Source organism: Odontesthes bonariensis, chromosome 13, assembly GCF_027942865.1.
Source record: "Odontesthes bonariensis isolate fOdoBon6 chromosome 13, fOdoBon6.hap1, whole genome shotgun sequence".
Lineage (NCBI taxonomy): Eukaryota > Metazoa > Chordata > Actinopteri > Atheriniformes > Atherinopsidae > Odontesthes > Odontesthes bonariensis.
Window position 1 is genome coordinate 14,033,127 of NC_134518.1, and position 27,689 is coordinate 14,060,815.

Genomic DNA, 27,689 nt, shown 5'->3' on the forward strand with positions numbered 1-27,689 from the left:
ATTGCTGGCATTTCCTACCTCCTGCTCCCTCTGGAAGACAACCACTCTTCCTCCTTTATCCCCGGTGGCCAACAGCTCCCCCGATGAGTTAAACTCCACAGTCGAGATAATGTCAGCTGCAACACAGGAAGCAGAGCAGAGAGGGGGAGAAAATGTCAGTGTGGACATGGACAAACCTGCCAACGTATCGGACAGGCAAAAGAAAAGAGGTTCCGGTGAGATCTGGTGGAGTAACTTCAGGAGAAGGCAGGGGAAGGGTATCTTGTGACCAACCCACAGAGGACGTTTCGGCACAGATACCCAGTTTGGTGAAATATGGGTCAGGAGAAACCTCTAGATGAGTCACTGCATGACAATTTAACCTATTGTCTGGCTCAAATGAGACAACCTGTGTCATTTAATGGTACTCCTGCTTTTTCAAAAGGGTGCTGCCGCTACACATATAACACTATTCATCTCACTACTATTGGCTTCGACCCCATGCAGCTCCGCTGCATCACAAACTACATTCACAAACTGTTCAGACATTCTCTTTTTGCAGCTTGTACAGACACAGATTTATACACAAAACTACAGTAAGGTGTAACTGACTCAAGTCTGTCCATCTTTAACATTTCTGAGTTATCAACATACTTGGAGTTTCACCAAAAAGTAAACACCTACCCTTAAGGTAGCTTCTCCTCTCCACCTCTATGTCATACATCTGCCTGGGTTTAGGAGAGGCTAATGGTGACTATAATTATTACAAACCCCCAGGCAAAAAACGGCTGAACATTATGTCTGTCTGTCTCTCTCTCACACACTGACACACAAACACACAACAGCAGAGGCTAGTCCTCTGTTTGACAGTAACAATAAATTTAGACAGAAAAAGAGAGCGCTTGTTGTTTTGAACCCCCACGCCCTCTGTGGTCCTGCTACTGGCAGAGCTCTGAACAGGAGAGGGGAATGTTGCTATGGAGACTGTTTCCATCTCTAGCGGCAGTCAGACTGTGTGTGTGTGTGTCTCTGTGTGTGCCAATAGCTCTCAGACTTAGTTGCTGATGCTAGCTGTAATTCAGCAGACAGAGAGAGTGCTGCAATGGAGTGAAAACCTGCTACTGCATCTGGGGGAGTGAGTGCAGTTCAATGCAGCACACAACTTCAGACAATAGAGTGCCTGTAGTCAGGCTGAGCTCTTCATGTACTGCTCTTGTGCATAGTGGAAGTGACAAAGTCTCATGTCTTTGTATATGAGTGTGAGTGTGTGTGTGTCTGTCCTTCCCTTGTTTCAGTTAATTGCTAAAGAGACAGTCACATTTACAGATGACACCAGAGGGATCATTATGAGCATGTGCTAATAAGGCCAATACCAATCATGTTTGATTAAAGAAGTAATAACCTTTAACACAGAAGACAAAGCCTAACCTAATTACAGCCTGGGAAAACATCTCACACCATATTGTTGTGACATGCACTCTTGCAAATGCACACACATGAAAAATACTTTTTATACCTGCATTTGTTGACCTTGTGTATGCACAGAAAATAAAAGTATATAAAATATATGCACACAAACACAATAGCGTCCTCCCTAACACCCACCATCAGACTAAACTGAATTTTCCTGTGTCCCCCTCTCCATCTCTCGCTCTCTCATCATTGACTCATTAAGTCACAGAGAAGAAACAGTAATTGATGGATGCAATATAACAAGTATACGCACAGGCACATCCTTCAACCATCTCTATGGCAGAGCCAGCAAAGCGGAAACTCGCTGGAACATTATGGAATGCTTCTCCAAATTAGGTTTTTTTTTACATGCAAATGACTTCAAACAAGAGAAGGCAATCTATTCACTTTCAGCAACTGATGGAATTGTGGTTTAAAATGGTAACATTTTCTCCAAATTAAATTTCATTTTTGGGGATGCAGTGATTGGCAGCGTGGTCACGGCTGTAGATTTTTATCATGTGAGCCTCAACAGGGTCAAGATGGACACGAGAAACAGCAGGACAGAAATTCAGCTGATCAAATGTGTACTTACACACTGTCTCTATCTCTTTCTTACACACACACACGGTTTCATCAGCAGACCATAACCAGATGAAGCCCATAAATCCTGTGGCCAGCCAGCTCTAACAAAGACAGGTCAGCGCTTCTTGTCGCATCAGAGGGATGCTTGAGATAACACACATCCATCACCAGTAATAACGCGGACAAGCCTGATACTGAATTAAAACAGGCACGTCACAGCCCACCTCTGTTTCTGCAAACCAGTCGGATTGTCAGTACCCCCTTTTCACATGCAGCATTGACAGTGAAACCAGTAGGATGGAAACACAGACATGCATTGATTCTGGAACGAAAGCGATTCATGAGGAGCCAGAAACATATTGAATATATTTAGATATGTCTGCGCATGACAGATTCACTGCAACAGAAAAGGCCACTAAAGGCAAAGAGAGTAAAGGGGATGTTTGTTGCTTTAAATAGCTCGATTAAAGATTGTACAACAGGTCTCATGGGTGCAGACATAACAAAAAACTAAAATAGGAGAACCCTGCCTAACCTTTACAGGACACATAATCCTGTCTTGGGGAAAAATCTAAAGAAAAACAAAACACACAAATAAAGTAGGCCTTGGTTTATCAGAATTGAAGGGTTGTGTAAGAAACACAGTTCCAAAAAAGATCTGCTTGCACGGAAAGCTAGTTGCGTAAGTTGTGCGGAGTAGTTCCAGGTAGAAGGAGGGATGTAAGCAACATGGTGGAGTGCTAAAGCTTTGTTAGCGTTAGACTTGGAGAAGAGAGGATTACAGCACTTGTGCTGAGCTGCCTGCGTCAAAGGATCAGGCCACTGGATAATTCCAGTCTGTTCTCGCACTCTCTTTCACCTGCCAGTCTTGTTCCTTCGTAGATAATCGATGAAATGTATCATTCCGCATTTCTTTTCTTCAAGGAACATGAACACACATGTGCCAGCCCCGCAAATTGAGTTCATAAAGACATAAAGACCATTTCTGTGCTGAACAAGCAGCCGATAACGACTTAATTTTGCACCAGCAACAATTGAGATCAATCAGAATTTTTGAATAAACCCTGCCATACTTACTGGCCCGGTACTCAGCCATATGATTAAGGGGTTTATTAGGCTTTATTAGCTGCACACAAAGCAGCAGAGCACAATGTAGCTCCCTTCATCTGAAGAGCATGATGCTTTGTAAGATCTGGAGTGAACAAGCTAATTAACCTGGTTTCTCCAGGATCAGCCCCTTGAGACTGATACAGGGTGCATGTGTGTGTGTGTGTGTGTGCATGTGTGTTTTTTTTTACCGCATGTGAATGCGAGTGTACTTTTTTCTACGAGAGTATCTCTGTATATGTGTATATGATTTTCTGCATCCCCACACTCCAGGGAGTCGAGGGCGAAATGGGCGAGACATGTTACCGCTCCACTTCTCACACTTCATTAGCACATCGCTGTGGCACACATCTGACTGCAGACAAAACACAGGGCAGGACCAAGCAGAATGAGAAGTGAGGTGGGGAAAGAGTGAAATCAGTTTTCAACTCCTGCACACACAATGCAAATACTAAGAGGAGTCATTTGAAATGCTTGTTATTTGGTATTCTGTTAGATATTGAAAACATGGAAGGGAGGGGATGGTGGGGAGGCGGGGAGGCGGGGATGCATGGAATTAGGATCCACCACAAAAACAAAAGCTGACACTCACTCTCTATCTGACTGGCTCTGTTTCTTTGGTGCAATCCCTTTCATCATGCCGTTTTCAAGGTTGGAGTGAATCAAAGACTAGTGGTCTGCAGCACTGACTGAAATTCTTTATTTATGGTGACCTTATCAGCAAAACATGAAGAATTTCGAGCGATTCCTCAACAGGATGCAGGAATTAGCCATCAACATTTACAAATGTATCCCATTACAGCGCCCAGTAAGGTTAAACACTGCTTAGCCTTTAGGCAAGCTGTGCACCGACTGACTCACACACACACAATACATCCAGTTCTGTCCATGTAAGCAGTAATATCGTAGTAGAAAAGTAGAATTTTTTTGTCATCATCCTACAGCAGCAACACCACGGGTATTCTTTAATAAATTCTCATTAAATTTTCATGGTGCCGCCGACTTAATAAGAAGCTAATCAGGGGATGAAAGCAGCTGCTGAAGAAGGAGTGTGACTCGCCCCAACTTCACAGCTTGCCATTAAGCCCCTGCCACCCCACACCACCCCCATACACACACACATATGCATTATCTTTCTTGCACGATGAGGCGAAGCAGGGTTTGGCGATTTGAGTGTTTCGTAGTGAATAATGGATGGGACCTGAGGGTATGGCGGGCTAAGTCTTTTCATGCTAGGGCCTTAAAGTGTGGCCCAAGGCCATTTGCATTGGCACAGGCAACCAGGCTCAGCTCTGTTCAGGTCCGAGGCAGCAATAAAGGCTGTGGACTCTCTGTTATGGGACTGCATCAGTATTCAGTGGGGCTAGAGAGGTCACATCACACACAGACTTGAACTCACATCAGGCAGATGTACAACAGCAAAGTAGAGAGCGAGACATAGAAGGTGAAGAAGAAGAGGGAGCGGCGACGGGAGGGAGGAAGGGATTACATTTCCTACCAATAGATCTTTAGGTCATTGTTCCGTGACTAAATTGTAAAGGACCAGAAATCAATACCAAAGCGGACGTTAGGTTAGGTCCTGCCTCACAGTGCGAAAGCTATTTACATTTTTAAACCCAATGTGGTGCTATTTGACAGTATCATCTATTATGTAAACATCCCGGGAGGAGATAATGAAAATGAACTGATGCAAATTGTAGAGGAGCTTAACAGGCAATTGACTCAATCTAAATATACACAGCTACAGTTAGATACAAATCATCCAGCCAATCACCACTAACAAGCAATGGATCTTCTGCAGGCGGCTGCTGAATGCAAATCACAATGTAAAGTAATGTTCCTCCTTAAAGATAATAATGATGTCTCTTGAAACTTTGCTTCAACGTTCAAGGGACACTTTGAAATTTTGGACCAGACTATGGATGACCAACCCACATTAGTGTGTGCATACAGAGTCAATGTAGCCAGCAATGGACCCACTGAAGCGTGGAATTGGTGCGAGACAAAGGTCAGCATGAGTGACATCATTAAAATGTGACATCATCAAAGTGTCCTGCTGTCAAGTGTGATCAGGACCTGAGGGAAATCCCTACCAACTCATCACTACTCACCAAGCTTTGTGTGTGTGTATGTGTGGTCTGAACAGACCCGATGGAGCGTGTGCACTTTAGTGAATTTATAGGAACAGGTGACAGACCCCAACACCGGCCAGTATGGTCTCTAGCTGCAGACTGACTTCATACCACTTATAAGATGCACACAGGGGCACATACACTTATTCATGATGTATGAATGGTGGCAATCAGTCGTAAATTACGGCAATAAAATATAACAAAAGTAGATGGGTGAAGCGCACAGATGGGCGTCCGACTAGACAGTCCTTTGCTTTAACAGAGACACATTTTACAATCTGTGTGACTCTCATCCAATTTCTCCTGATCCGATGAAATACTGAGACAGAGGGAGAAGGAGAGACAGGGAAAAGAAGATGCCCCTCCTGTTTTTCATCTCAGCTCACACATCAAACAAAGATATCCATCACTCCCACCCCCACTTTGCCTCATCTCGCTGTGAACCAGTGACTGTGTGTTTACCAGTGACAGGGAATCATCTAATAAATGCCAAAGCTAAGCAAATTATGGTGCTCCCCTGCATTTGAATGGAGACTAAAGAAATACCAATAAGGGATGCAGCAAAAACACGTGTTAGAATGAGAATATGTCCTCTGATATCTTTGACTTTGTCTCTCCTCCAGCCTGCAGAGGCATCTGTAACCCGAGCCCGAGCAAAGAAAAGAAGCCGTGGTGTCTCTGACCCACCCTGCATCCCCTCCAGCAACCTCTATTCTATTCTACTGTAGTACGCTGCTGATAGATCATATGCATTAATGTTATTCCACTGCCCCATTATGTGGAGCTCAGGCAAATTTCAGATTAATATAGTTTTCCGGTTAGTTTTTTTTCAGCCTTACGGTAAGAGGGTGGTAAAACATGAGTGATGGGAATAAGTTAAACGCTTTTCCTGTACTGTTGAGACTTTAAATACAAGTGGCAAGTTTGGGAAGAAATATAATGCTTCAAACTGAACAACTAAGACCACCAACTGCCCTTATCACATAGTCTGCACTGTATGTAATATTTCTTCAGCAGAAAATAAAGAGATGACGATAGATGTCCATATATGCACGTAGAAACTGAAGATTGTGTTTTTCTGTGGTGAAAATGCCGTACATGTATTGTATGTACTGATATGTAAATGTTGGTATTTAAAGGGATACCCTGCCTTTCAAGATTACATGATAGTGTTTATTCCCAATTGCAACTAAGTCCATAATGCTTTTATTATATCACTGAAAACCATAGAGCATTTTAATGCTTGCAAGTAGTCTGCAAATTAGTGATAATGAGATCAGTGATAATTTTCACCTGTAGATGTATCATATAAAGGGGGTTTTAAGGGGCAGGTGGAGCTGATGGTGGACCATAAAGAAATTATACAAGCATAAAACATCTGAAAAGGCTGATTCGTGAAGCGGGAAACACGTTCATGGAGAAGGAAACAGCTATTGTTCAATGCTAGGTTATGAGCATGTACAGTAAAATGTGTATGCGTGTGTGTGAATATGTGTGCGTGTCTGCAAAACACAGCGAGATCCATCTTACATTGTGCTACCTCCCAGAATGAGGGCATCCTCCCTGTCTCTGTCTCATCCTTTCAACAAATGAACGAGGAAAACACAATTCTTTTGGTCATTTCCAAACAGCATCCCACAGATTACAGAAGCAGCTAGAGGCTGCTTTAATCCCTTGTTGCCCATAATGCTCTGATTTTTCTTGGTCATTCTAAAATAGCAGATATAATAGGAAGCCAACTCATCGTGTCCAGTGATTCACACCACATGCAAGCTGGATCGTCAAATAACCAGAATGTTCCTTGAATATAGCTGCTTATGGTGAGTGTTAAGGTGGTTAAATGTACCAACAAAGTGACCAAACAGCATCACTTTAAAGCCTAACATGAGAAAAAAAAATGCTTATCACCCAGACAATTTTAGAAGCCCACATCTCACTTGTTGTGACTTTCATTTGGCAGTTACAGTGACTTATTTTACCTGATGTGAGCCACCCTATGGTTAAAGCTTCTGCTTTATTTTCTGAGCCGCTCAAACTGCTTAAATAACATGTTAAAATACCTTCGGTTGCATAGTTGTGATCGCGAAGGAAGCTGTTGTTGATTTTCCGGGTGTCACTCTCCTCCTCCATTGATGAATCGGCTGGTTCGGGATCCTGAAAGCGGCAGACCTGCGCCCATCCTGCCCGGTACCGTCAGCAGGCGGGCCGTGGCACCAGCGGGGGGCCTGTCATGGCTCCAGATCTCCGGTGTAATCAAAACGCAATCAAGATCAAACACCTGTGATGACGACGATGTACGGGCAGGTCCTGTCCACACCCCAGCCACACGAGCTCCACCGTCCGCGGTGCAGTGACAGCGTCGATTCCAGCAGTGGTTTTTATTGCCTAATTATTATAGCGCAATTGGTCCTCTGCCTCGAGTCATCGACAACTATGTACTCCAATGATGTTAAAATATATTAATTATCACCACGGAGCCTGCACAGGTGATACAAAAAAAAAAGAAAAAAAAAGAAGAGAAGTGTTATGTCGTGTTGAAGCCTGAACACGCAGCGGCAGCTCCGTAAACCTCTTCTGGGGGATTTGAGTTTAGGCAGGCTAGGTTTTCCCCCCTCCCAGTGCTAGCGGGGCGGGCGGGATTATGCGTCAACACGCTTGCTCCGATACTTCAGCATTTCCATGTCAGACTCTTCAGAGTTGCATCCTCGCCTTTCTGTCTCGAGATCACGCGGGCTTCCCTCGCTCTCCTCCAGTCATTCATTCATCGGAGCGGACCGGCGTACTGGCATCCCTGGCAGCTCAGCTGACTCACTGTGCAGAGTAGCGCAGAGCTGTACTGTATCTGTACCCAGTGAGCTGCTGCTGCTGTTGCTGCTGCTGCTGCTGCTGCTGATTCTGTTGCTGCTGCTGCTGCTGATTCTGTTGCTGCGCTTCAGCAGAGAGGGGCCCCTCCCTGCTCCCTGGCAGCTGGCTCTTTAAAAACCACAAGCAGCAAATGTGACGCTCTGTCTTGCCACCACCGCCTAAGAAAGACTTTTAAGATTTTCCTCACTGACTGTCTGATAAACACCAGCTGCATTCATGAAGCTCGCTTTATGACCTGCTGGCAGGTTAAGCTTGGTAGATCCATCACCATCCCTACTTCCTGCTGCTGCTGATGCAGAGGAATCTGTTCATTGTCAGAGGAGATTGGGGAGTGAACCTATTTTGATGACTTTTCTCTCTGTATCTGAACCATCCCCGACTGCAGCAATTCATGCCATAAGGACAGCAGAGGCTTTACACGATTTGTTAAAACAAGTGCACAATACGGCACATTTAGCTAGAGGGCATCGACCTCAGACTCAGAGAAATCAGGGCAGAAGGACACAAAGGAGACATGTCGAGAGAGAGGGGGGTATAGGTAAAAGAGGCTTGAGAGAAAACAGAGCCAGTTGTAAGAAAATGAAAAAATTCCAGACGCTGGTTAATTAGATTAGTAAGGCCTCCGTCTGCACGTCTTTCTGAAAAGATCTAATTTCCACGCCGAGTTTAATGACACAACACACAACGAGCTTCCTTGGTCAATCCTTAATCTTTGATGTGTGTGTCTGTGTGTGTGTGTGTGTGCACTGTATCAGTGCGCCGTGCAGCTCTGCCCCTATCTACTCACTTTACGCTAAATCTCTCTGTTTCCACAAAGGGACTGGGTATCTTCCCCGCACGAGCCTCAACACACACATAGCAGCAGCAGCAATCAAGAGATTGTGGAGCCCCCTCTCCTAAATGCATTAACAGTCTAATCCACAGGAACCATTTGCACACCCAGTCCTCTGCTCCTCTACTAATGGGGATCTGGCTGTGAGGGAGGTAGGCCGCTAGTAGCAAAAAAAAAAAAAAAAAGAAAAAAAGAAAAAAAAGACCTTCCTACACATGCTTTTTTTACACCCCATCACCCTCCAACCTCCATTTCCATCGGAATACATTACAGAGCATTATCCATGCAGGGGGATAATGAAGGTTGGAGCGTCGGCCTGCGGTTCACGTGTTTCTGTATTTACACTCCCCTGCTCCTTTAATGAAATGTGCAGAGAAACGCTGCCATCCTTGACCCTCTTAGATCTAACTGAGTGGTCAGTGTTCTGTGTTTCCCATCTCTACCAATATTTAAACAGGATTTAAGACGACAAAAGGAATGCACAAAGAATTCGGCTAAGTTACAGCTGAGCAGAGCAGACAGAATTGAAAGTGAAACAATGGGTTTGTCAGAATGAAGTCACATGGATGAGAGGTTCAGTTCTGTCAGATTCTGTTTGGGTTGGGGGGGGGGGGGGATTATGAGGCACAGATGAGGGACAGGAGTGGCAGTTAAAGGCACAGAGATATCTGAATGTATAATGAAGTAGTGAGTAGGGAATCCTGCTTTAAACCCAAGCCTGGATCAATGCTGCCTTGCTAATCTCATCCACTATCTACCTGCATGCCTTTTACCCTTTCATTGTGCCTATATACACACCATAAAACTTCAAAATATGATCTCCCATGACATCCCAACTGATCACAGTTTGATAAACACACATATTCTGAGAGCCTTTACTCAAAAGGCCTCACGTTTCTGTGCTCCATGGCTCTCATAATGCTGCCCTCCTCCTCTGAACCACCAGCTACTTGTTCTCCTCTGTTACCTCGGTTCTCTCGCTCATTACACCCCATCTCCCACTCCACTGGGTCAGACACCAGTGACAGCGCATCCACAGCCCAGCTGCCGTGCGTCAGACTTGCAGGAAATGCTCCGGGGGCCAACGCAATTGGAGAGCGTGTCCTCAATTTTCCTCGATCATATGGACAAATTGGGTTACATTAGGCTATAACAGAACCTAACATAGGGAAACTATCACATGGCAATGATATTTTAGTCATGCCCAATTGCTTTCCTTGATGTGTCGTAATTGCTTGACCTGGGGATTCTGGTGTAGGTTCACAGGCTGCGAAGTCGCCGTCTGCATACAAAAGCAACAAAGCCAAGTACAGACGGAGTATACAAAGATATAAGACTGAACAGCATCTGTGCAACACAGTTACACTGCTACACCTTCATTGCAATCACCTCATATCTCAAGGCTGCCGTCAATAGTATATTGATCGCGCAGTAATGACAGGTTTAAATACATTAAGATATTGACTTTTTTATACAATTAATCCAACAAATACAAGGTTATGGGATATAAATTAGAAATGTATTCTAGTCCGTATCATTAATTATATTTTGAATTCAGTAAGTACAAATAATGGAACAACTGCAGCTAAAAAATACATCACTGTGCAATCATTTTTATTTGACCAATGGACTTGAAACTGTCTGGATCAAATATGTATGCCACTGACTTTGCTCCAAGACTACACATATGTATATAGACTATATTGTAATGTGGAAACATTATACTGAAAGTAAGCCGGGCTAACCATTTTATTTTAGCATGTAAGCACTGAAAAACTTGAACGTCTGCAACTTGTTGGAAGCTAATAAAATTAATTCTATGGGGAACGTGAACACCTGTGACAGCATTCATGGAAAGTAATTCAGTAGTTGTTGAGTCATTTCACTTGTCAAGCCCATGGGTTCACAAGTAGAAAAACTTTTTGATTAAAGTCACAACAGCTCACTATTTTGCGAACAATAAATGTTTGTCCTCGTTAAAAAAGAATAAACCGTAATCACGGCCCACATTTTGGCTTGTCACATCTTGAAACGCTTGTGTGAAAAAATGAACAAAAGCTACGTTTCTTTTCATGGCTCCGTAAACCTTGACAAAGAACAATTCTGCAGGCCAGCAGGACTTTCACGAAGGTAGAATGTGTGTTTTCTGATTTGATACACAAGGTTGTCACAATTATGACATTTAAGTAAATGACTATTTGTCAAACAAACAGTTATGATTAACATTTTAATTTTCTCTGTCAGTTTTTACACCACTATAAGCCTAAATAGAATACCAGTCTTTATATAACAGAATAGCAGCAATTCATAGGAAATTAATACATGAATATAAACAGATATGTGTCTATTTGGCTTTTAAGCTTTCTAAAGAAATTCATATGCACATGGCAGATATACTATTAACAGCAGGAAACAGGCATACAACCAGATGATGTTTTTAAAGGGTCACCATTACTTTTAAATAGAAAAAAACATGTGGGAAAAATGTGGAAATATGACATTTTTGTTACAATTATTTCCAATAATTGTTAATTATGACATGCCTAATAACATTAAAATATCTGCTGTAAAAAAAAGGCACATGTATCCAAAATGTATTGAATTAATATGGTGATATCTCAGAGGGTGGGCCAAGAGTTTGCCACAATATTTAAAGTTAGTGTGTCAACAGCAAGATCGGTCCTTTGGATACCATGAATACCTGCACAAAAACTTCCTAGCAATCCATTCAAAAGTTGTTTGGACATATTGATACCATGACAACAGACGCCTGCGCAAAATTTCTTGATAATTCATCTGACAGTTATGAGATATTCTCCTCAGAACTTCTGCTTAGTCAGTCCACTTCTTGGTTCAGTATTCACTTTATTGAAGTTAGTATTGCATTGACTGAGCAACATTGCTCTCCGTCTTATTAGTGTCGCTCCAAATCCAACACCAGCAAATCTTTTAAATGATTCACAACCTTACCCTCTAGGGTTTGATACAGACCCATATATTGCATGATTAGCTACCTCACCCTCAACACAATGGCAACATCACTGATGGTGGTCACATCTGTGCTGTGCAAGAATATGGCACCAAATTCAATTTGAGCCGCACGTATGAAGTGAGTTGAGGAATATTTTTTACAATTATAACAGACGTAGCTAACTTTCACTCAATGACTTTAAGGTTAATTGTTGTCGTAAAATAGACAACCATAAGTATACACAATATTTTAATAGAATCCAGCGGTACAAAGGAACAACAGAGCAATGACAAAAATAAAAACTAACTGCTGCTGAAAGGTGAGGCAGGTATTTGACATATATATATCTTAAAGCCTTTTTAGTTCTTGAGCGGATTTGATATGAAGTCCCTCGGTGAGACAGGGGAACCAGCTGAGCTGGAAAGCCGTCATGGTCACAATTTTCACTTGCGTCCACTGGTTTGAGGTTTTCTCTGTGTTATCAAACAAATCAGGATGATAATCATTGGGTGGCATGAAATTCTCCCCCTAAACCTCCATTGCCTTCTATTAGCCAGGCATCCCACCCTGGCATTAAGAGCAGCTAAACACGTGGGGGTAATAGGATTGCTCTGGCAGTCCATCTGTCAGACGACTGAGCAGCAGCAAACCCCAGAGAGGCAGCATCCAGGCCTACATACACTACTTCTAAGTCTGCCCTTTTCTTCACGCTTTTGTCTGAAAATATTTATTCAATTTTAAAACATAACCTCTGTGGAAGTAATACACAGCCATTCAAGCACGTAAATGTCACATGGACTAAGTAAAACTCTACTTCCAGTAGAGTCTGGGTTTTTTTAGAACCTTCTGGCTTTAAGTATTATAAAAAGGGTGATACTGTTCCATTAATAGGGTACAGATGGAGATACATGGCAGAAGGTGAATGAGTGGAGCGCCAGAAAGAGTGGGGGAGGGATTAAGGAGAGAGTGGAGGGCCTGGGATGGGGAAAGAAAATAAGATAAAAAGATGGATGCATAGTTTTGGTAGAGGGCATTAAATCAAGCCTAGAGGCTGTCCCTAAATCAGCAGGCTTTACTCTTGGTGTCATTCCAATTACATCAGGATGAGACTAATGCTCCATTGCTCCAAGACTTCGGACCAGCAGGATTGGATTTTCTGTTTCCCCCTGACTCTTCTCTCCCCTCCCCCAACTCTCCCACCACCTTTCTCTCTCTGCCTCCCTTGATAATAATTTAATTGAAAAGAATGTGTGTACAATGATTAGCTCAGGACAGGGCATATTGGACAAAAATTAATCAACTGCAACAATTATGTTTGCAGCGGTGCATCTATTTGATTTTCATGCCTCCAGGATACAGGGATGCACGTGTAAAACATATGTATCTCTAAATACGAGCATACCCAGTTGGAAGACATACACGCAAACAAATCTCTAATTGTTTCTGTTGCAAGGCAGTGTTACAAATGATAAAGCCACATTAGCCTAAAGGTAAAGGTGCATACATACCCTGCAGATTATGATTTGTTTTGTGAAGACAGCCTAGTCTTGCTGAGAGGAAAGGATGCCACTTCATCATCAAAATCATTGCATTGTGAGTCTCTTCTCAGAACTTCCGGTTATGGAGGCGTAGGATACAGACGCATGGTGCCGTGCTCCGCTTGCTAGCCCACTGAAATTAGCCTTCTGCCGATTTTTCATTAAGTCAACTCGACGCCACGCGTGCTTTAATAAGTGGGAAAAGTGATAACGAGACAATGCCACCGAAAAAGACGGACGGAAATAAAGATGAGAAGAATAGGCAAATGACACCACCGAGTGCTAGCAGCAACAGCGGCGGGCTAGATGGACAGCCTCCACAGCACGCCCCTCAGTGGTTCATTTCTGAGATGGAAAAAGGAATGCAGAGGATCGAGTCCATGATTGAGGGACGTCTGAATAAGCTTTCCGAAACGATGGAAAAGATCGCTAAAGACAACGAGGCTATTGGACACAGAATAAAGAGCATCGAGGGGAAGCAATGTGAGTTTGATGACTCGCTAGCTGCTTTGCAACTTGAGCTGGATGACTACAAAAAATCTACGGTTGGCGAATTGAGTGACCTGAGGGATCAACTGGACGACCAAGAGAACCGAGCCCGTAGGAAGAACCTGAGGCTGGTCGGCTTTCCAGAAGGAGTGGAGGGGAAGGACACAGTGGCGTTTATTCAAGAATGGCTACCCAAGATGCTTGACTTAGACGGGGAAACTTTTGAAATAGAGCGTGCTCACAGATCCCTGCTACAGCGCCCGGCGGATGGCGCCAGACCCCGCGCTATTGTGATCCGGCTGCTCCGCTTCTCCGACACGGTCAAGATTACCGAGGCGGCCCGGAACAAGAGTTCCCTACGATATGGCAACTCGACCATAATGATATTCAGAGATATGTCAACTGCTCTGTATAAGAAGAGGAAAGCCTTTGTGCCGCTGAAAAGGAAACTCAAGGAAAAAAATATCACTTTCAGACTACTGCACCCAACCACTTTCTCTATGGATCTAGAGGGTGGCCGGCGCACCTTCACAACGCCACAGGCTGCGGAAAACTATCTTAAGAGATATCATCCAGATGTGCTGCCCCAAGATTAATCCACTACGCGGTGGACTGAACTACGCATTTGGACACGTCTCCGTGACGGGCAGACAGGACTGATCTCCATGGCCGGGGAATTTTTTTCGTTTATTTTTATTTTTATTTTTTCTCTACCAGCGCAATCTTACCGCTCGTACTATGGACCTGTTTGGCCTGGGAACTTTCGTGTTTGACGCGGGATTGCTGTTCTCTGCCTGGAGTAGCTGTCTGCGGCTTCCCCCGGATCGTTATGGACATGCAGCCTTGTTGTCACTTAGGACACTGCTCGGACCGGTTTATTTTCATTCTCAGCGCGGACCCCAGCTGTAAGTAGACTACCGGGAGGCTGTATTTGGGCTTTGAATTCTGTCTATAAAATGTTCAATACACTTAGCTATGGTAGACGTGTTCTGTACTACTGTAACCGCCAGGTAGCGCGGCCAAGTTTCAAGCGTTATCCCTCTCCTCTCCCCTAACTTCAGAGGCGATGGTTATTATTTATAATTACATTATAGGACGACTAGGTGTTATAAGTATCACCTCCTGTTTTATTTACATTTCTGTATATTTTTATAGACCGGAGGGCGGCTTGTTTAGTCATTAACAATAGCTCACTAACTAAAGGGTCTGGCGAATACAAGATTTTGGCCTTGTGGCTTTGAGGTTATGTAATTTGAAGTCCTTCCTTGATGTTTTTCTGAGGATTTGCTCCATGGTATAATGCTTACAATGTTCCCTCACCTTAAGAGGTAAAACTTTATGTAATTGTTTTTTTTGGGGTTTATTTTTTGTTGTTCTTGTTTTGTCATGGACTTGGCTTAATGGCTAATAGATTACTTATTTTTGTGAGGAGGATAGGCACCATTTAATGATGCAGCAATAGGTAACAGCTGCATTAAAAAAGCGTCAGGTAGATCAGGGGTTCAACACTTCCTCAGTTGGGGAGGGAGTGGGGCAGGAGGGGGGATTGTGGGGATTAGTTTGATTTATTTTCAGGTTACTCCTTTTTTTTGTTTTTGTTTTTTCCTTTCACACTCTTACTCTGCGTACAAGACATAGAAATGTATCTTTTAGATAAGACAATGGCCTGGATTTGTTGCCCTGATTGCTTCTGGATCCTGCATCACTTCATAGAAGGAATAGGTTAGGGAAATGACAGTTGTAGCTCTTAAGTATTTGACATGGAATACTAATGGAATCAATAACTTGTTAAAACGTAGAAAGATACTTAGTTTCCTTAGGAATCATAAAATAGACATAGCTCTGTTGCAGGAGACTCATCTAACTGAAGCAGAGCATGTCAGACTAGCACGCCAATGGCAAGGGCAGACCTTTTACTCCTCTTTCTCATCCCAATCTCGAGGTGTCGCCATATTGATACGTAAAGATGTCCCCTTGCAGGTGAACAACGTTGAGAAAGACAAACAGGGCAGATATCTGATACTTAAAGGTTCCCTAGCAGGTGAATCTATTACGCTAGTTAATATTTATGGGCCAAATTACGACTGTCCTCAATTTTTCCAAAACTTATTTTTCACACTAACGTGTCATCCCAGTGAACTTTTTATAGGCGGTGACATGAACTTAGTTCTGGATCCTTCTAAGGATCGGTCATCCTCTAATCCCAAAACTCTGTCACATGCAGCCAAGACTCTGAAAAAAGAAATAGCAGATTTCAAGCTTGTAGATGTATGGAGAGAAAAACATAAGTCAGTACGTGAGTATTCATTCTATTCACACGCTCATAAAAGCTACTCCAGAATTGATCTATTTCTTACTCATGTTGACAGATTCCATCTTATATCCTCATGCGAATATTTAGCTATGACTCACTCGGACCATGCCCCTCTTCTGCTTCAGATCATTAAAAAGAACACTAGCAGTAGCTGCAAACTTTGGCGATTCCCCACACATCTAGTTAATGACGCAGACTATGTTAAACTTATTAGTAACAAAATAGACTGTTTTATTAGTATTAACAAAGGGACCGCCTCGCCATCGGCTGTGTGGGAATCCTTAAAAGCATTTGTGAGAGGTGAGACTATAAGCTATAGCTCATGGAAAAAAAAACAATACATGCTGAAAACCAAGACACTTGAATCAGAGATTAAGACTCTTGAAAAAGAGCACTTCCAAACTCACAGTGAATCAACTTTGGGTCTTCTAAATATCAAAAGAACTGAATATAATTTGCTAACCACTAGGGTGATTGAGAACGCCATGGCTAGAACTAAACAACAGTACTATGAACATGGGGATAAAAGTGGTAAATTATTGGCCTGGCAGATCCGGAAAGAAGAAAACTCTAGATGCATCCCCTCAGTTAAGACCAGGGACGACGCCACAATAGTCCATGATCCCAAACGCATCAATGACATTTTTAGGGATTTTTATGTTGACTTATATTCCTCCCAGGGGGTTGACAATCATAAAATGACTAACTTCTTAGAGGGACTGGTAATCCCCAGGGTGGAGGTGGGGACACGGGAGGACCTGGAAGCAGATATTACGAAACAAGAGGTTTTGAATGCAATTGGTAAGCTTTCAGCAGGGAAATCGCCGGGGCCAGATGGGTTCTCCATGGACTTCTATAAAGCATTTGCATCTAATCTAATAACACCACTAATGGATATGTTCAAACACTCACTTGAAAGTCAACAACTGCCTAAAACTTTAGAACAGGCCCTGATTACCGTCCTGCCAAAACCAGGCAAAGATCCACGGCTATGTGGTTCATATAGGCCCATAGCCCTTCTCTCCTCAGAATATAAAATATTCACTAAGGTTATAGCTTCCAGGCTGGAGAAGGTGATACCCAGCCTTATACATAAAGACCAGACTGGCTTCGTTCAGAACCGCTTTTCCGCCGATAACGTCCGTAGGTTTTTCGATTTGATTTGTTGCTCCAAAAATATTAATGTGCCGGTCGTTGCCCTTTCATTGGATGCTGAAAAGGCATTTGATCGCTTGGAATGGCCCTTTCTCTTTGCAGTTTTAGAAAAAATGTGTTTTGGTCCAAATTTGATACGAATGATAAAGATACTCTATCTCAATCCATCTGCAATGATCCGAACAAATGCTGACATCTCATCTCTGTTTCCCCTGTCACGCGGCACCCGCCAGGGATGCCCCCTTTCTCCGCTCCTCTTTACGTTGGCGGTTGAACCTCTCGCAGTTGCTGTTAGAGCACATCCTGTAATAGAGGGTGTAATGGTCAAAGGCGTGAAACATATAATTTCGCTTTATGCTGATGACATTATGCTATATCTGACTAATGTGGAGGCATCACTGCCCGCCCTCTGCTCCCTGTTAGAAGACTATAGCTGTATCTCTGGTTACAAGATAAATAAACAGAAAAGTGTAATGATGCCTCTTAACTCAACTGCTCAAGGTGTATCGAGGGGAAACATTCCCTTTCATTGGGATCCATATAAGCTTTGTTATCTTGGTCTGCAAATACCCAACCAACTACACCAGACCTACTTTCTCAATTATGAACCTCTTTTTAAAAGAGTTGAAGCAGATTTGGACAGATGGAAGTCTCTTCCTATATCTCTGATTGGTAGAATAAATTGTATTAAAATGAATATCTTACCCAAATTTCTTTACTTGTTCCAGGCACTACCAACACCAATCCCAAAAATTTTCTTTAAGAATCTGGATAAACTGATATCTAGATTTCTATGGAATGGTAAAATTCCCAGAGTTAAACTCAAAACCCTCTGTCGGCCCACTGAAGAGGGGGGGCTAAACTTACCAGATTTCCAGATGTACTACTGGGCAGCCCGGTCCAGAGCTATTTGGATCTGGATCAGAGACCTGGAGCACCCTCCAGCTTGGAAACAGATCGAACAGTCCCATACAGCAGAGGAGTTATCTAGCATTCCTTTTATTTACTCTTATCATAAGCAAAAAAATGTAACTAATAATCCATTGATAAAACTTACATCCAAAATCTGGGATGAAATTAGGGCTAAGTTTCATAGTGTCCGGACACTGTATGGTTTTACTCCATTCCACTTGAACCCGGTTTTACCAGGGGCATTGAGAGATAGTATTACTAGAGACTGGTACAACAGAGGTATATGCACTTTTGGACATTTATATGAGCGAAATTATCTGAAATCCTTTGAGCAACTGAGGCTCTCTTTTGGGCTCCCCTCTGCACACTTCTTTAAATACTTGCAAGTCAGAGATTATATTAGGGTACAGCAAGGTGGGAAACTTATCCCCTTGGAGGACTTCGAGATAGACAGTATGATGCGAGACAAGCTTAACTCCAAGGGTTTTCTATCCTACGTTTATAAAAGACTAATGAGCCTGGCAGAAAACAAAGCTTTTAATGCAAAACTTAAGTGGGAAACTGACACTGACTCTGCCTTCGAAGCGTCTGTGTGGAGGGAGATTTGTAGTAGTTCCCAATCATTCTCCTACAACAGCCGGCATAAACTATTGCAGTTTAACCTTATACACAGGGTCTACTTGACGCCTCAACGTCTCCATAAGATAAGTAGTAACTACTCTGAACACTGTCCTAGATGCAAGACTGAAACGGGGTCCCTTCTCCACATGTTTTGGGCATGTGGTTGTCTGGAGCAGTATTGGAGATCTATCTTGGATATGGTCAAAAGTATTGTGGGGGTGGAAATCCCAGCTAATCCACGGCTGACACTATTAGGGGACCTGTCGAGTCTACCAGTTAATATGAGAGTCAACACTCGCTTCATCAGATTAGCCCTAATTGCAGCAAATAAATGCATTGCTATCAACTGGAAGAGTGAGGATCCTCCTAGTGTCTCTTTATGGCTTAAAGAGCTATCGTCATATTTGCCATCAGAAAAGATCATGTTTAATCTTAGGAAAAAACCATCAGTCTTTGAGAAATGTTGGGGAAAATTTGTAACCTTTTTACATAATGGAGCGGCTCCGATAGGTGATGTGAACAGGGCTTAACTCAATCTAAACAATCTTAAAGAGGCTGGGTGTAATGTAACACTGTGTGAGAATGATATAATCTTACCCAGGCCTGCTGCCTTGTTTGTCTCTTGTGCCAAACTCTGCACATCCTGTTTTGTTTTGCATTTATAGGGCCCCTTCTGTGTTCTTCTTTTCCCCTTTTTTTTTTTTTTTTTTTTTGTTTGTTTGTTTGCTTGTTTTACTGGCATTTTATCTTTGTTAATCTTTTTATTTGTTTTATAAAATCATTACTGTTTTACCTGTTTCTTCCCACTCTTGTCCATGGGGAGGGAGGGGGGTGGGGTGGTTAACACCCATTGTCATTTGTACTGACGTTGAATTGCTGGAATTTGTTTTGAAATCTCAATAAACAAATTGTTCAAAAAAAAAAAAATCATTGCATTGTACCTCGCTGGTTGCTAGGAAACTGCAATTGAACTGGCATTGCAATGCAGCATAACAGCTGCCCACGTAATTGGACAATTAAGATCTTAAAATGTCATTATTTTGGTCATATTCATCTCAATAAAGGTTCAAGCACGTCCCAACACATTTTCTACCAGTTGGGTTAATGGGACAAACATGGAGAGCTCATGTTCAGAGACAAGCGGGATTTCATTAGGGAAATGATTAGTGGTGCATTAAAGGAAGAGATACAGTAGTGCAGCAAAGCAAAGTACTGTTTGCGTTGCGTCAGACTGAATCTATGTATGTTGTTAAGTATGCTATATTTATCCTACAGCACTTTCCTCTCTGTGGACAGATGAAAGACTGGTCAATAGAAAGTAGGTTAAGCAGGTTAGTGACTCACTACAAAGCCACCTCCCCAATGCGTAACCAGGGAGCCGTGCACAGCTTATGTTCAGGACCGTGGACAGCTCTTCACAAAGCTGACACTCAGGCAAACAAAGTGAATTAAAAACATTTTAAAAAAAGGTGAAAATCTACAATAGCAATGGAATTCATGGGAATTGTTCAAAAATGCCAGATTATAATTTGTTTACAGCTATTCAAAACAAAGAAATGGAAATAATCCTCACCAACTGAAATTACATTTATTTGCAATCTATCTTGAAATATGAAATTAGTTTCAGAATAACTTTTTCTGGCAATCGGTGAACCAATTAATCAACAATTTTTTTTACCTATAACAAGGTGGACTGTAAATCATTAACAAAAGCATTAAACAGATAACACAGTAAAATCACCCTGCCTTGTAACAGCCACCATGGGTAACCATTAAACCATTAAACAGGACAGCCAGCAACTAATCAACAAGAGCTTGTGTCGCTAATAAGAACAGCATCAATGTGGAAAAAGCCCGACCCCACATCTGACTACATTCCCTCCCCTTTTTTGTCTACAGCTTGCCAGAGAAGGTTCCCTGCAGCTATTCAGTCATGTTTCAACCAGCCCCATGTGACAAAAGAACATGCTCTCTGTGCACCCCGGTTCAAGAGCCCTCCAAAAACAGACACACACACGAATAAAGTACACTGCTTCATTACAATAGTCCACACCCACACTCCATCAACAATAAAGACAAAACACATGCAAGCGTGTCACACTTTTGAGGCTGTAATCTCCAGGAAAATCCCATTTGGCAGAGCAGCTGCCAGCGTGGATCACAGATAGACTGTAGTTGTGCTGTCCACAGGGTGGCAAGCTGTCCATCCACACTTTTCTAACAACTACATAAACACACACATGAAAACACGAGCTTAAGGTGGGGTCAAACCTCTCCCGCTGTGATGATAAATTCTTGCCACTTGCTACTTTAATAGAAACATATCAATAAGCTCAAACAGCCAGTTTCTCATATAAACAGGGCTTGATTTTTATGGCTAAATGTATTGATCTGGGTATGAGGGGGTCTCTGTTCCAAAATAGCCTCAAGGATTGGCCACTTCTGATGTGGCAGGGTAAGATCAGACTTGCTGGCAAAAGTGATCAGTCCATCTGTCTGTTTATCCTTCTGGCCGTCGGTCAAAAACACTTTCGTCTCTTGACTGGACAGGAAGACTTATTGAAATAAGAATAAAAAAGGGGGGGAAAAAACTAAATTTCATATACATATCACAGTATATGTGTATGCCTGTAAAGTTATCTATCGATCAATCTATCTTCCGATCTATCTATCTATCTATCTATCTATCTACATTTCTTTGTATACTCAGAAATGAAACAGTGTGCCATGACAGAATAATAAGCAAAAACCATGAGCACTGAGGAATTTAAATCTTAGAGCACCACCATCTGGCAAAAAGAAAAATTACATGGTTAAATTTGTCAACGCCATCAACAACTCATATAACACACACATCAGTTTTATTATTCTATTTACTGCTAAAATGCCTGCTGAAAATTTTGCACCTTTGTTTTTTTAAATATACACACACACTGACACAATTGCAGCTACATGATAGAATAGAACTACTTTATTCATCCCAGCTGGGAAATTGCTTTGCAGTAGCAGCGTACAGACAATAAGAATAAGAATAAAATAAAATAAAATAAAATAAAATAAAATAAAATAAAATAAAATAAAATAAAATAAAAATATATGTACATCAAAGTGCAACAATGCAGTTGTGCGGTTATGCAGTTATGGTATTGAGATGCCATAATGACAATTAACTATTATTGTACAGAGTGATGGCATGTGGCAGGAAAGATTTCCTGTATCTGTCCCTTCGACAGCGGACAGATCTCAGAATTACATTAATTCTGAGATTATTTTGGCTGGACCCTGGTTATTAGTTGGTCAAAAAAAAAGGGCAATGGCCTAAAAATAGAGAAATTTTGAGAAAGATAGCAAAATTGATATGCACAAATGGATAGCAATATATTCATATGTCATTGTAACTCGTAACTTACGTGCAAAAAGCAAATAATAACCAGGGATGTGAGCTCTAGGCAACAATAATTAGACATAACCCTTGCACAAGAGAGAAGGACTCACAGGACAAGACATAGGCTAAAAAGGTCTAATTCAATTCAGTCGTTTTGTGGTGATTTGGTGATGGCCAAGCCACCACAGAAACCTCTTGTGGATAATCATATAAGGCATAAACATGAATACAGCTGATGATATGTTTGATGGTAACCATAGATTTAGATTTATTTGGGTTAATATGGTCTGTCTAACTATGTGGTGTTGTTTTCTGTCATTTAAGACTGCAACCATCTTACAATAGCAAAGACACCTCTGCGTGGGTTGAAAGTGGAGAAATAATTCTCCTCAAATTTTTGTTGATGGCCAACACCTGATGTTAAAGTCATGTGAGATGCAAGCTTTTTCTTAAATTCAGCTCTCAGTACGTTCAGTTCACTCCAATGATTCAATAAATTGTAGAATCACTTTTAGCAGCAATAACTTGAAGTAATCATAGTCTGTACGATGTTATCAGTATCTCACATTGTTGTGGAGGAAATATTCCCCACTCTACTCTATAATGTTGCTTTAGTTCATTAACGTTTGCAGGCATTAATTCGTGCACAGGTCTTTTAATGTCCTGTCTCAGTATTTCAGTCAGATTAGAGTATCAACTTTTAACTAAGCATCTTGATTTTAGTCTTTTTCAGCCATTTTGTTGTAGATTTCCTGCTGCATTTGAGATCATTGTTGTCTTTGATGACCATGCAGCCAAGCTTTAGCTGTCAGACTGATGGCCTCACATGTTCATGATTGTAAATGATTAGCTCAATGACTGCAAGTTGTCCCGGTCCTGTGACTGTAAAACAAGCCCGAATCATCACATCTCAACCACCGTGCTTGGCAGTTGGTCTGAGGTGTTTGTGCTGATAAGTGTTTGGTTTTGGTCCATACTTGTTAAGTCTCGTTGTAATTGTATTATCCTGAACTTTAACATTCATCATGCTAATTGAAGCCTGTAAAGGCTGAGATGTGGCGCTTGGGTTTTTCCAGTTTCTCTGAGCATTGCACAGTCTGACCTCGGTGTGAACTTACTTGGACATCCGCTTCTGAAAAGATTGACAACTTTCTTGATTGTTTTCCACTTGTGAATAATCTTTCTCACTGAAGAATGATGGACTCCAAATTGTTTAGAAATGGTCTTAAAACCTTCCCAGATAGATGGGCAGAAAAGGTGGATTTCCCACACTGCTTCTGGATTTTTATGTTAGTTTATTTACAATAGATTTTCACTCAATGTAATATTTTGTGTGTTGTTGTTTTTCCCTTTTTTTCGAGACCTGGTAAGAACAGGTTAGTTAGTTAAAATACTGTCTTGATTTTTTTTCACGACTATATATATTTTGCTTACCTACATGGCGTAACTCTTAAAGCCCTGATTTTGAAACTGTACCCTTCGATTAGCAGATAACATTATTCTTTCAAACAAGTTTTTTTCAAAAATGTTTTTAAATGCATCTGCTCCTTGCAGCTGGCTTCAGGTGTACGAAGAGGAGCACTCATCTTCAAAGCCCCTAAAAGGTAGTTCAATAGATATTCAATTTTGTCCTTGTGTCCAGTTGTACTGAGAGAGATTTTGTTTGCTCTTTCTCCTTCACCTGTAAAGAAATCTAATGTGTTCTGTAGCACAAAAAAAAACAACAATATGAAGACAATTAATCCTTCATGATCATCTGAAGTCAGCTGCTCTCAGTAGTGCTTTGCCATTTCTGTCTGCGAGTACAGAGTGAAATACCGGTTTATCTGTGTTAATCAATTATTCACCAAATGTCTGCACTCTGGTGCTGGTTGGGCTAAAGTATAATGTACCCAAACTGAGCTATGCTAATGTGTGTGTACATGTTGTATTTGTAAGCTTCAGTTCACATTTCAGTCAATGCAGGAAATGATTTTGTTTACATCCTGTATCAACCTTTATTCATTATATTACATATGAAAAATTACAAGTGGAAGATGCAGTCTTCCACAGACAGACAAATTACATCTGTGCGTGTGACCTGGATAAACAACAAAGATGCACTCTGCCTTCATGTGATGTGACAGCATCAATATGGGATCCATATTTTGTCCAAACCCAGCAGAACTAATTACACTGGCAGCACACAGGCTGCAACCTGCCAGCTGAGGGCCTGCAAGAGTTCTGAGCTGATCAAGCTGCCAGAGGTGGAGATGTGCTGGGAGAAGCCCTGAGATTTGAGTAATCACCACAGATGTATGAGGTCACTCACTTGGGCGAATACGAGTGTAGATAAACACTCACATATACGCTCACATATATATCCGAGGGGAGTAGTGTTGAAAGGGCGCCCATCTCCTCAGACAGATGAGCCAGCGAAGCAGCCAGAAGAGTGAGGAGAGAGACAGGGAGTCGGGCTGGGAGTTATGTACTACAGACATGCTTCAATGATCATACCATAAGCAGGCAGCCAGAAAGGATGTTTCCTTGTTAAACAGCAATTTCCTGGTGCAAATCCAGCTCTTGGAACTTGATCATACTGTTTTATGTCAGACAGTCACAAATTAAACAGCTTTGCTATCTGCTGCTTTTTCACCCAGTATCAAAACATCAACAATCAGACAAACTGAATTAAGTCTCACACACACATGCAGAGTCACACATTAACCTGAAAGTGAATGGCTTAAGTTTTGAGTAAACAGTCAACAACCTCCGTGCCAGGACAGCTTGGCCTTGTTACACACCGTCAATACTAATGACATCAGGATACAAAGTATCACTATGGAAACCTGGAGGCCCACGTTCTATCCGACAGCCCTCTGTACTACCGGAAGACACGAATAAAGCTCAATTGGAGTGGAGAAAGAGAAAGTGAAGGAAAGAGAAATAGAAAAAAACAGAAAGCCAGACGTAGGAGGTAGTGAATGAGAGTCGAGATGGAGAAGATGGGGAAGAGAGGAGTGAGCCAAAATGTCAGAGAGGAGGGAAAGAAAGGGGTGTGGGGGTAGGTTGAGGGGGTTGGAGGCATTGATAAGTTGAAGTTGGTTAGGTGCCAGAGACAAGCGTTTGGTATGAAAACAGGCAGAGCAGTGTGTCACAGCCAACCCTGAGATTCTAGTCTGCCGGAATAGAGCCCCCCCCCCCCCCAAAAAAGAAAAATCTGCACTCTCATCTTGACCCCTCCCCCTACATCGATCAAATGCTTTACTATGCAGCGTGACCGCCCTTTAGACTGAGCAACAATTTAAAGCAGTCTAGATGGGCTGAATGAAATACACGCCACTGTTTAGAGCCACCCACATCACTGCAGTGCCACTAATCTCCAAACGCTGGACCAGCTTTGGACTTCGCCTTGAAAACAGTCTTGGTATGAGGCAATGTGTGGGTCAATAAAGACCAAAGAAAAAACTGAATCCGTCACACAATACATCCAACTAAGCATGTTGGGTCTTGGCTGTCAAAAATATATATGAAAAGTCACTTCTGAGCGTAAAATTGGCTGCTGGTGAGAAATCTAATTTAAGCTTGGTATCCTACTTTGTCACACAGCAGGCCTTCAGACACATCCTATGCTAGATGGGTCACAGAGCCATTTGGTTCGATCAATGTGAACTAATCACAGGGAGCCAATGCTATACAAAGTTAACAAAGCTCAGTTTGAATAAAGCCAAACTCTGCAAAGTAAGATGAGAAGGTCATTTACTTCAAAGTTAATGTCAGGCTAAAAATGAAATCAAATGTGTCTTCGTCTCTGAGTCTTATTTCCTCTAAATATCAAGTATCAGTATTGAAACTTGAGATTAAAAATATCTTCTCCATTTTTTTTGTGACATTTCTTTAAGTTGGCAATACAGTAAAAATGTACCATAGAAACTGATGTGAGTATTATGTAATGTGCTGTTTCACAAAATAAAGTCAGAATAGATTATTCTTAACACACAAAGCCTTTAGACTGAGGTTAATTTTATGAGAGGAGTTTGCAAAATTCATCATGAAAAACCCATTAGCCCCTAAATTGATCTAACAAAAACAAAAAAAAGTATCTTATTTTTGTTGGTGTTGCACTTATCTTTCTTCTGGAGTCTTTGCCTTCTGATTGAAATCAGTTTGAGGCTCTCAAGACTCATATGGATTCGTTAAACAAATGAGTTAACAAGTGCTAAGCCTACGGACTGTCGCTCAGTCACGTCTGCATAATCCCAGAGTTGTGGTACTGGTGTCATGGTGAGATTTAAAATCTGGTCAAGCTCCAGTGACACAAAGCTGATCACCTGGGCTGTTAGCCAGAACACTGGACTGACAAACAGCGGAAATTCAAATTCAATTTAGGTTTCTAAGAAACATTTTAGAAGGAAAACACAAATTAAATACAGCAGTTTATTGAACGAACTTGCTGGCACTGTATTCCTGAAGTCTTTACCTACCATTGTGTAGTGGCAGTCTTTGCTAACCCTCTGATTCTGAGTAACATTATTAGTTAATACTGTCTATTTCTGAGCCACGTGTCTAAGCTTTACATCAACATTCAACATGCAAAAGCAAAGCAGGGCTATATGAGCAAATGATTCAGGAAGAAGGGATTTGCAGTATTGACAATATCATACATAAATAGCTGAGATATTTAGTTTGAATTTTCTGTGATAAAAAAAATGGTCTCCCTGTAAATGAGCTGAATAGCTGTAGTATGCTTTAAATAAAAACTGTTATGAAGTATGTGTATGTAATGTGTTAAGTAACGTTATTAAAATGCTAAATTAACATTGGTCCATAAAGCTCCTCAAAACCCTAAAAATGACTCATTTGAAAGGCTGCCCTGATCAGTATCTTGTAAAAATTACATGTAAAATATTAAGACAAAAGGTTAAAAAGAAAAATCACACTGATTTAAAGGAGCCATGCCCTTTTATTCACTGGCTGGCACAATTTCTTGAGCTCCTAATGAAATATCCGTGATATGCTTTCCAGCAACCATGCAAACTAAAACTGGAACCAAACTGCACACAATAATTTGTGAAAAACATTATTACCATCTGAGTAGTACCTAGCTTCAGACCTAAAACTAAATCTTTATGTTAAGAACTGTTACAGGGGCTACGCATGACCAAAGTTTGCATTTCTAATAGCAGAAGGCAGTGCATGTAAAGACAACTTCTGACAAGAGAAGAATTAAAGAACGTCAAATAGAAGTCACATTTCCTTGTCTGGATATCAAATCATGATAGGGCATTGTTAGCTTCTTAATTTCAAGTTCAATGTGCTACATAACTGCTGATAGCAAAATAGGTTCAACTTCCCACTTCCGAGGTACAGTGA

At 41.6% G+C, this 27,689-nt stretch overlaps 1 protein-coding gene across 2 annotated transcripts in view; it reads right to left on the reverse strand.

The window, feature by feature from the left end:
- ppp2r2ba (protein phosphatase 2, regulatory subunit B, beta a) overlaps window positions 1–27,689 on the reverse strand; it is a 48,766-nt gene that overhangs the window by 11,493 nt on the left and 9,584 nt on the right. Inside the window, exons 1-2 of one of the 2 annotated variants that reach the window (XM_075481056.1) lie at window positions 7,316–8,158; window positions 19–116 (exon numbers count right to left, since the gene is read on the reverse strand). In XM_075481056.1, the coding sequence (XP_075337171.1) occupies window positions 19–116; window positions 7,316–7,385 (168 nt within the window). In that variant the 5' untranslated portion in view covers window positions 7,386–8,158. Of the gene's footprint in view, window positions 1–18; window positions 117–7,315; window positions 8,159–27,689 lie in introns of those variants that run through there. The other variant, XM_075481055.1, reaches the window with a different exon arrangement.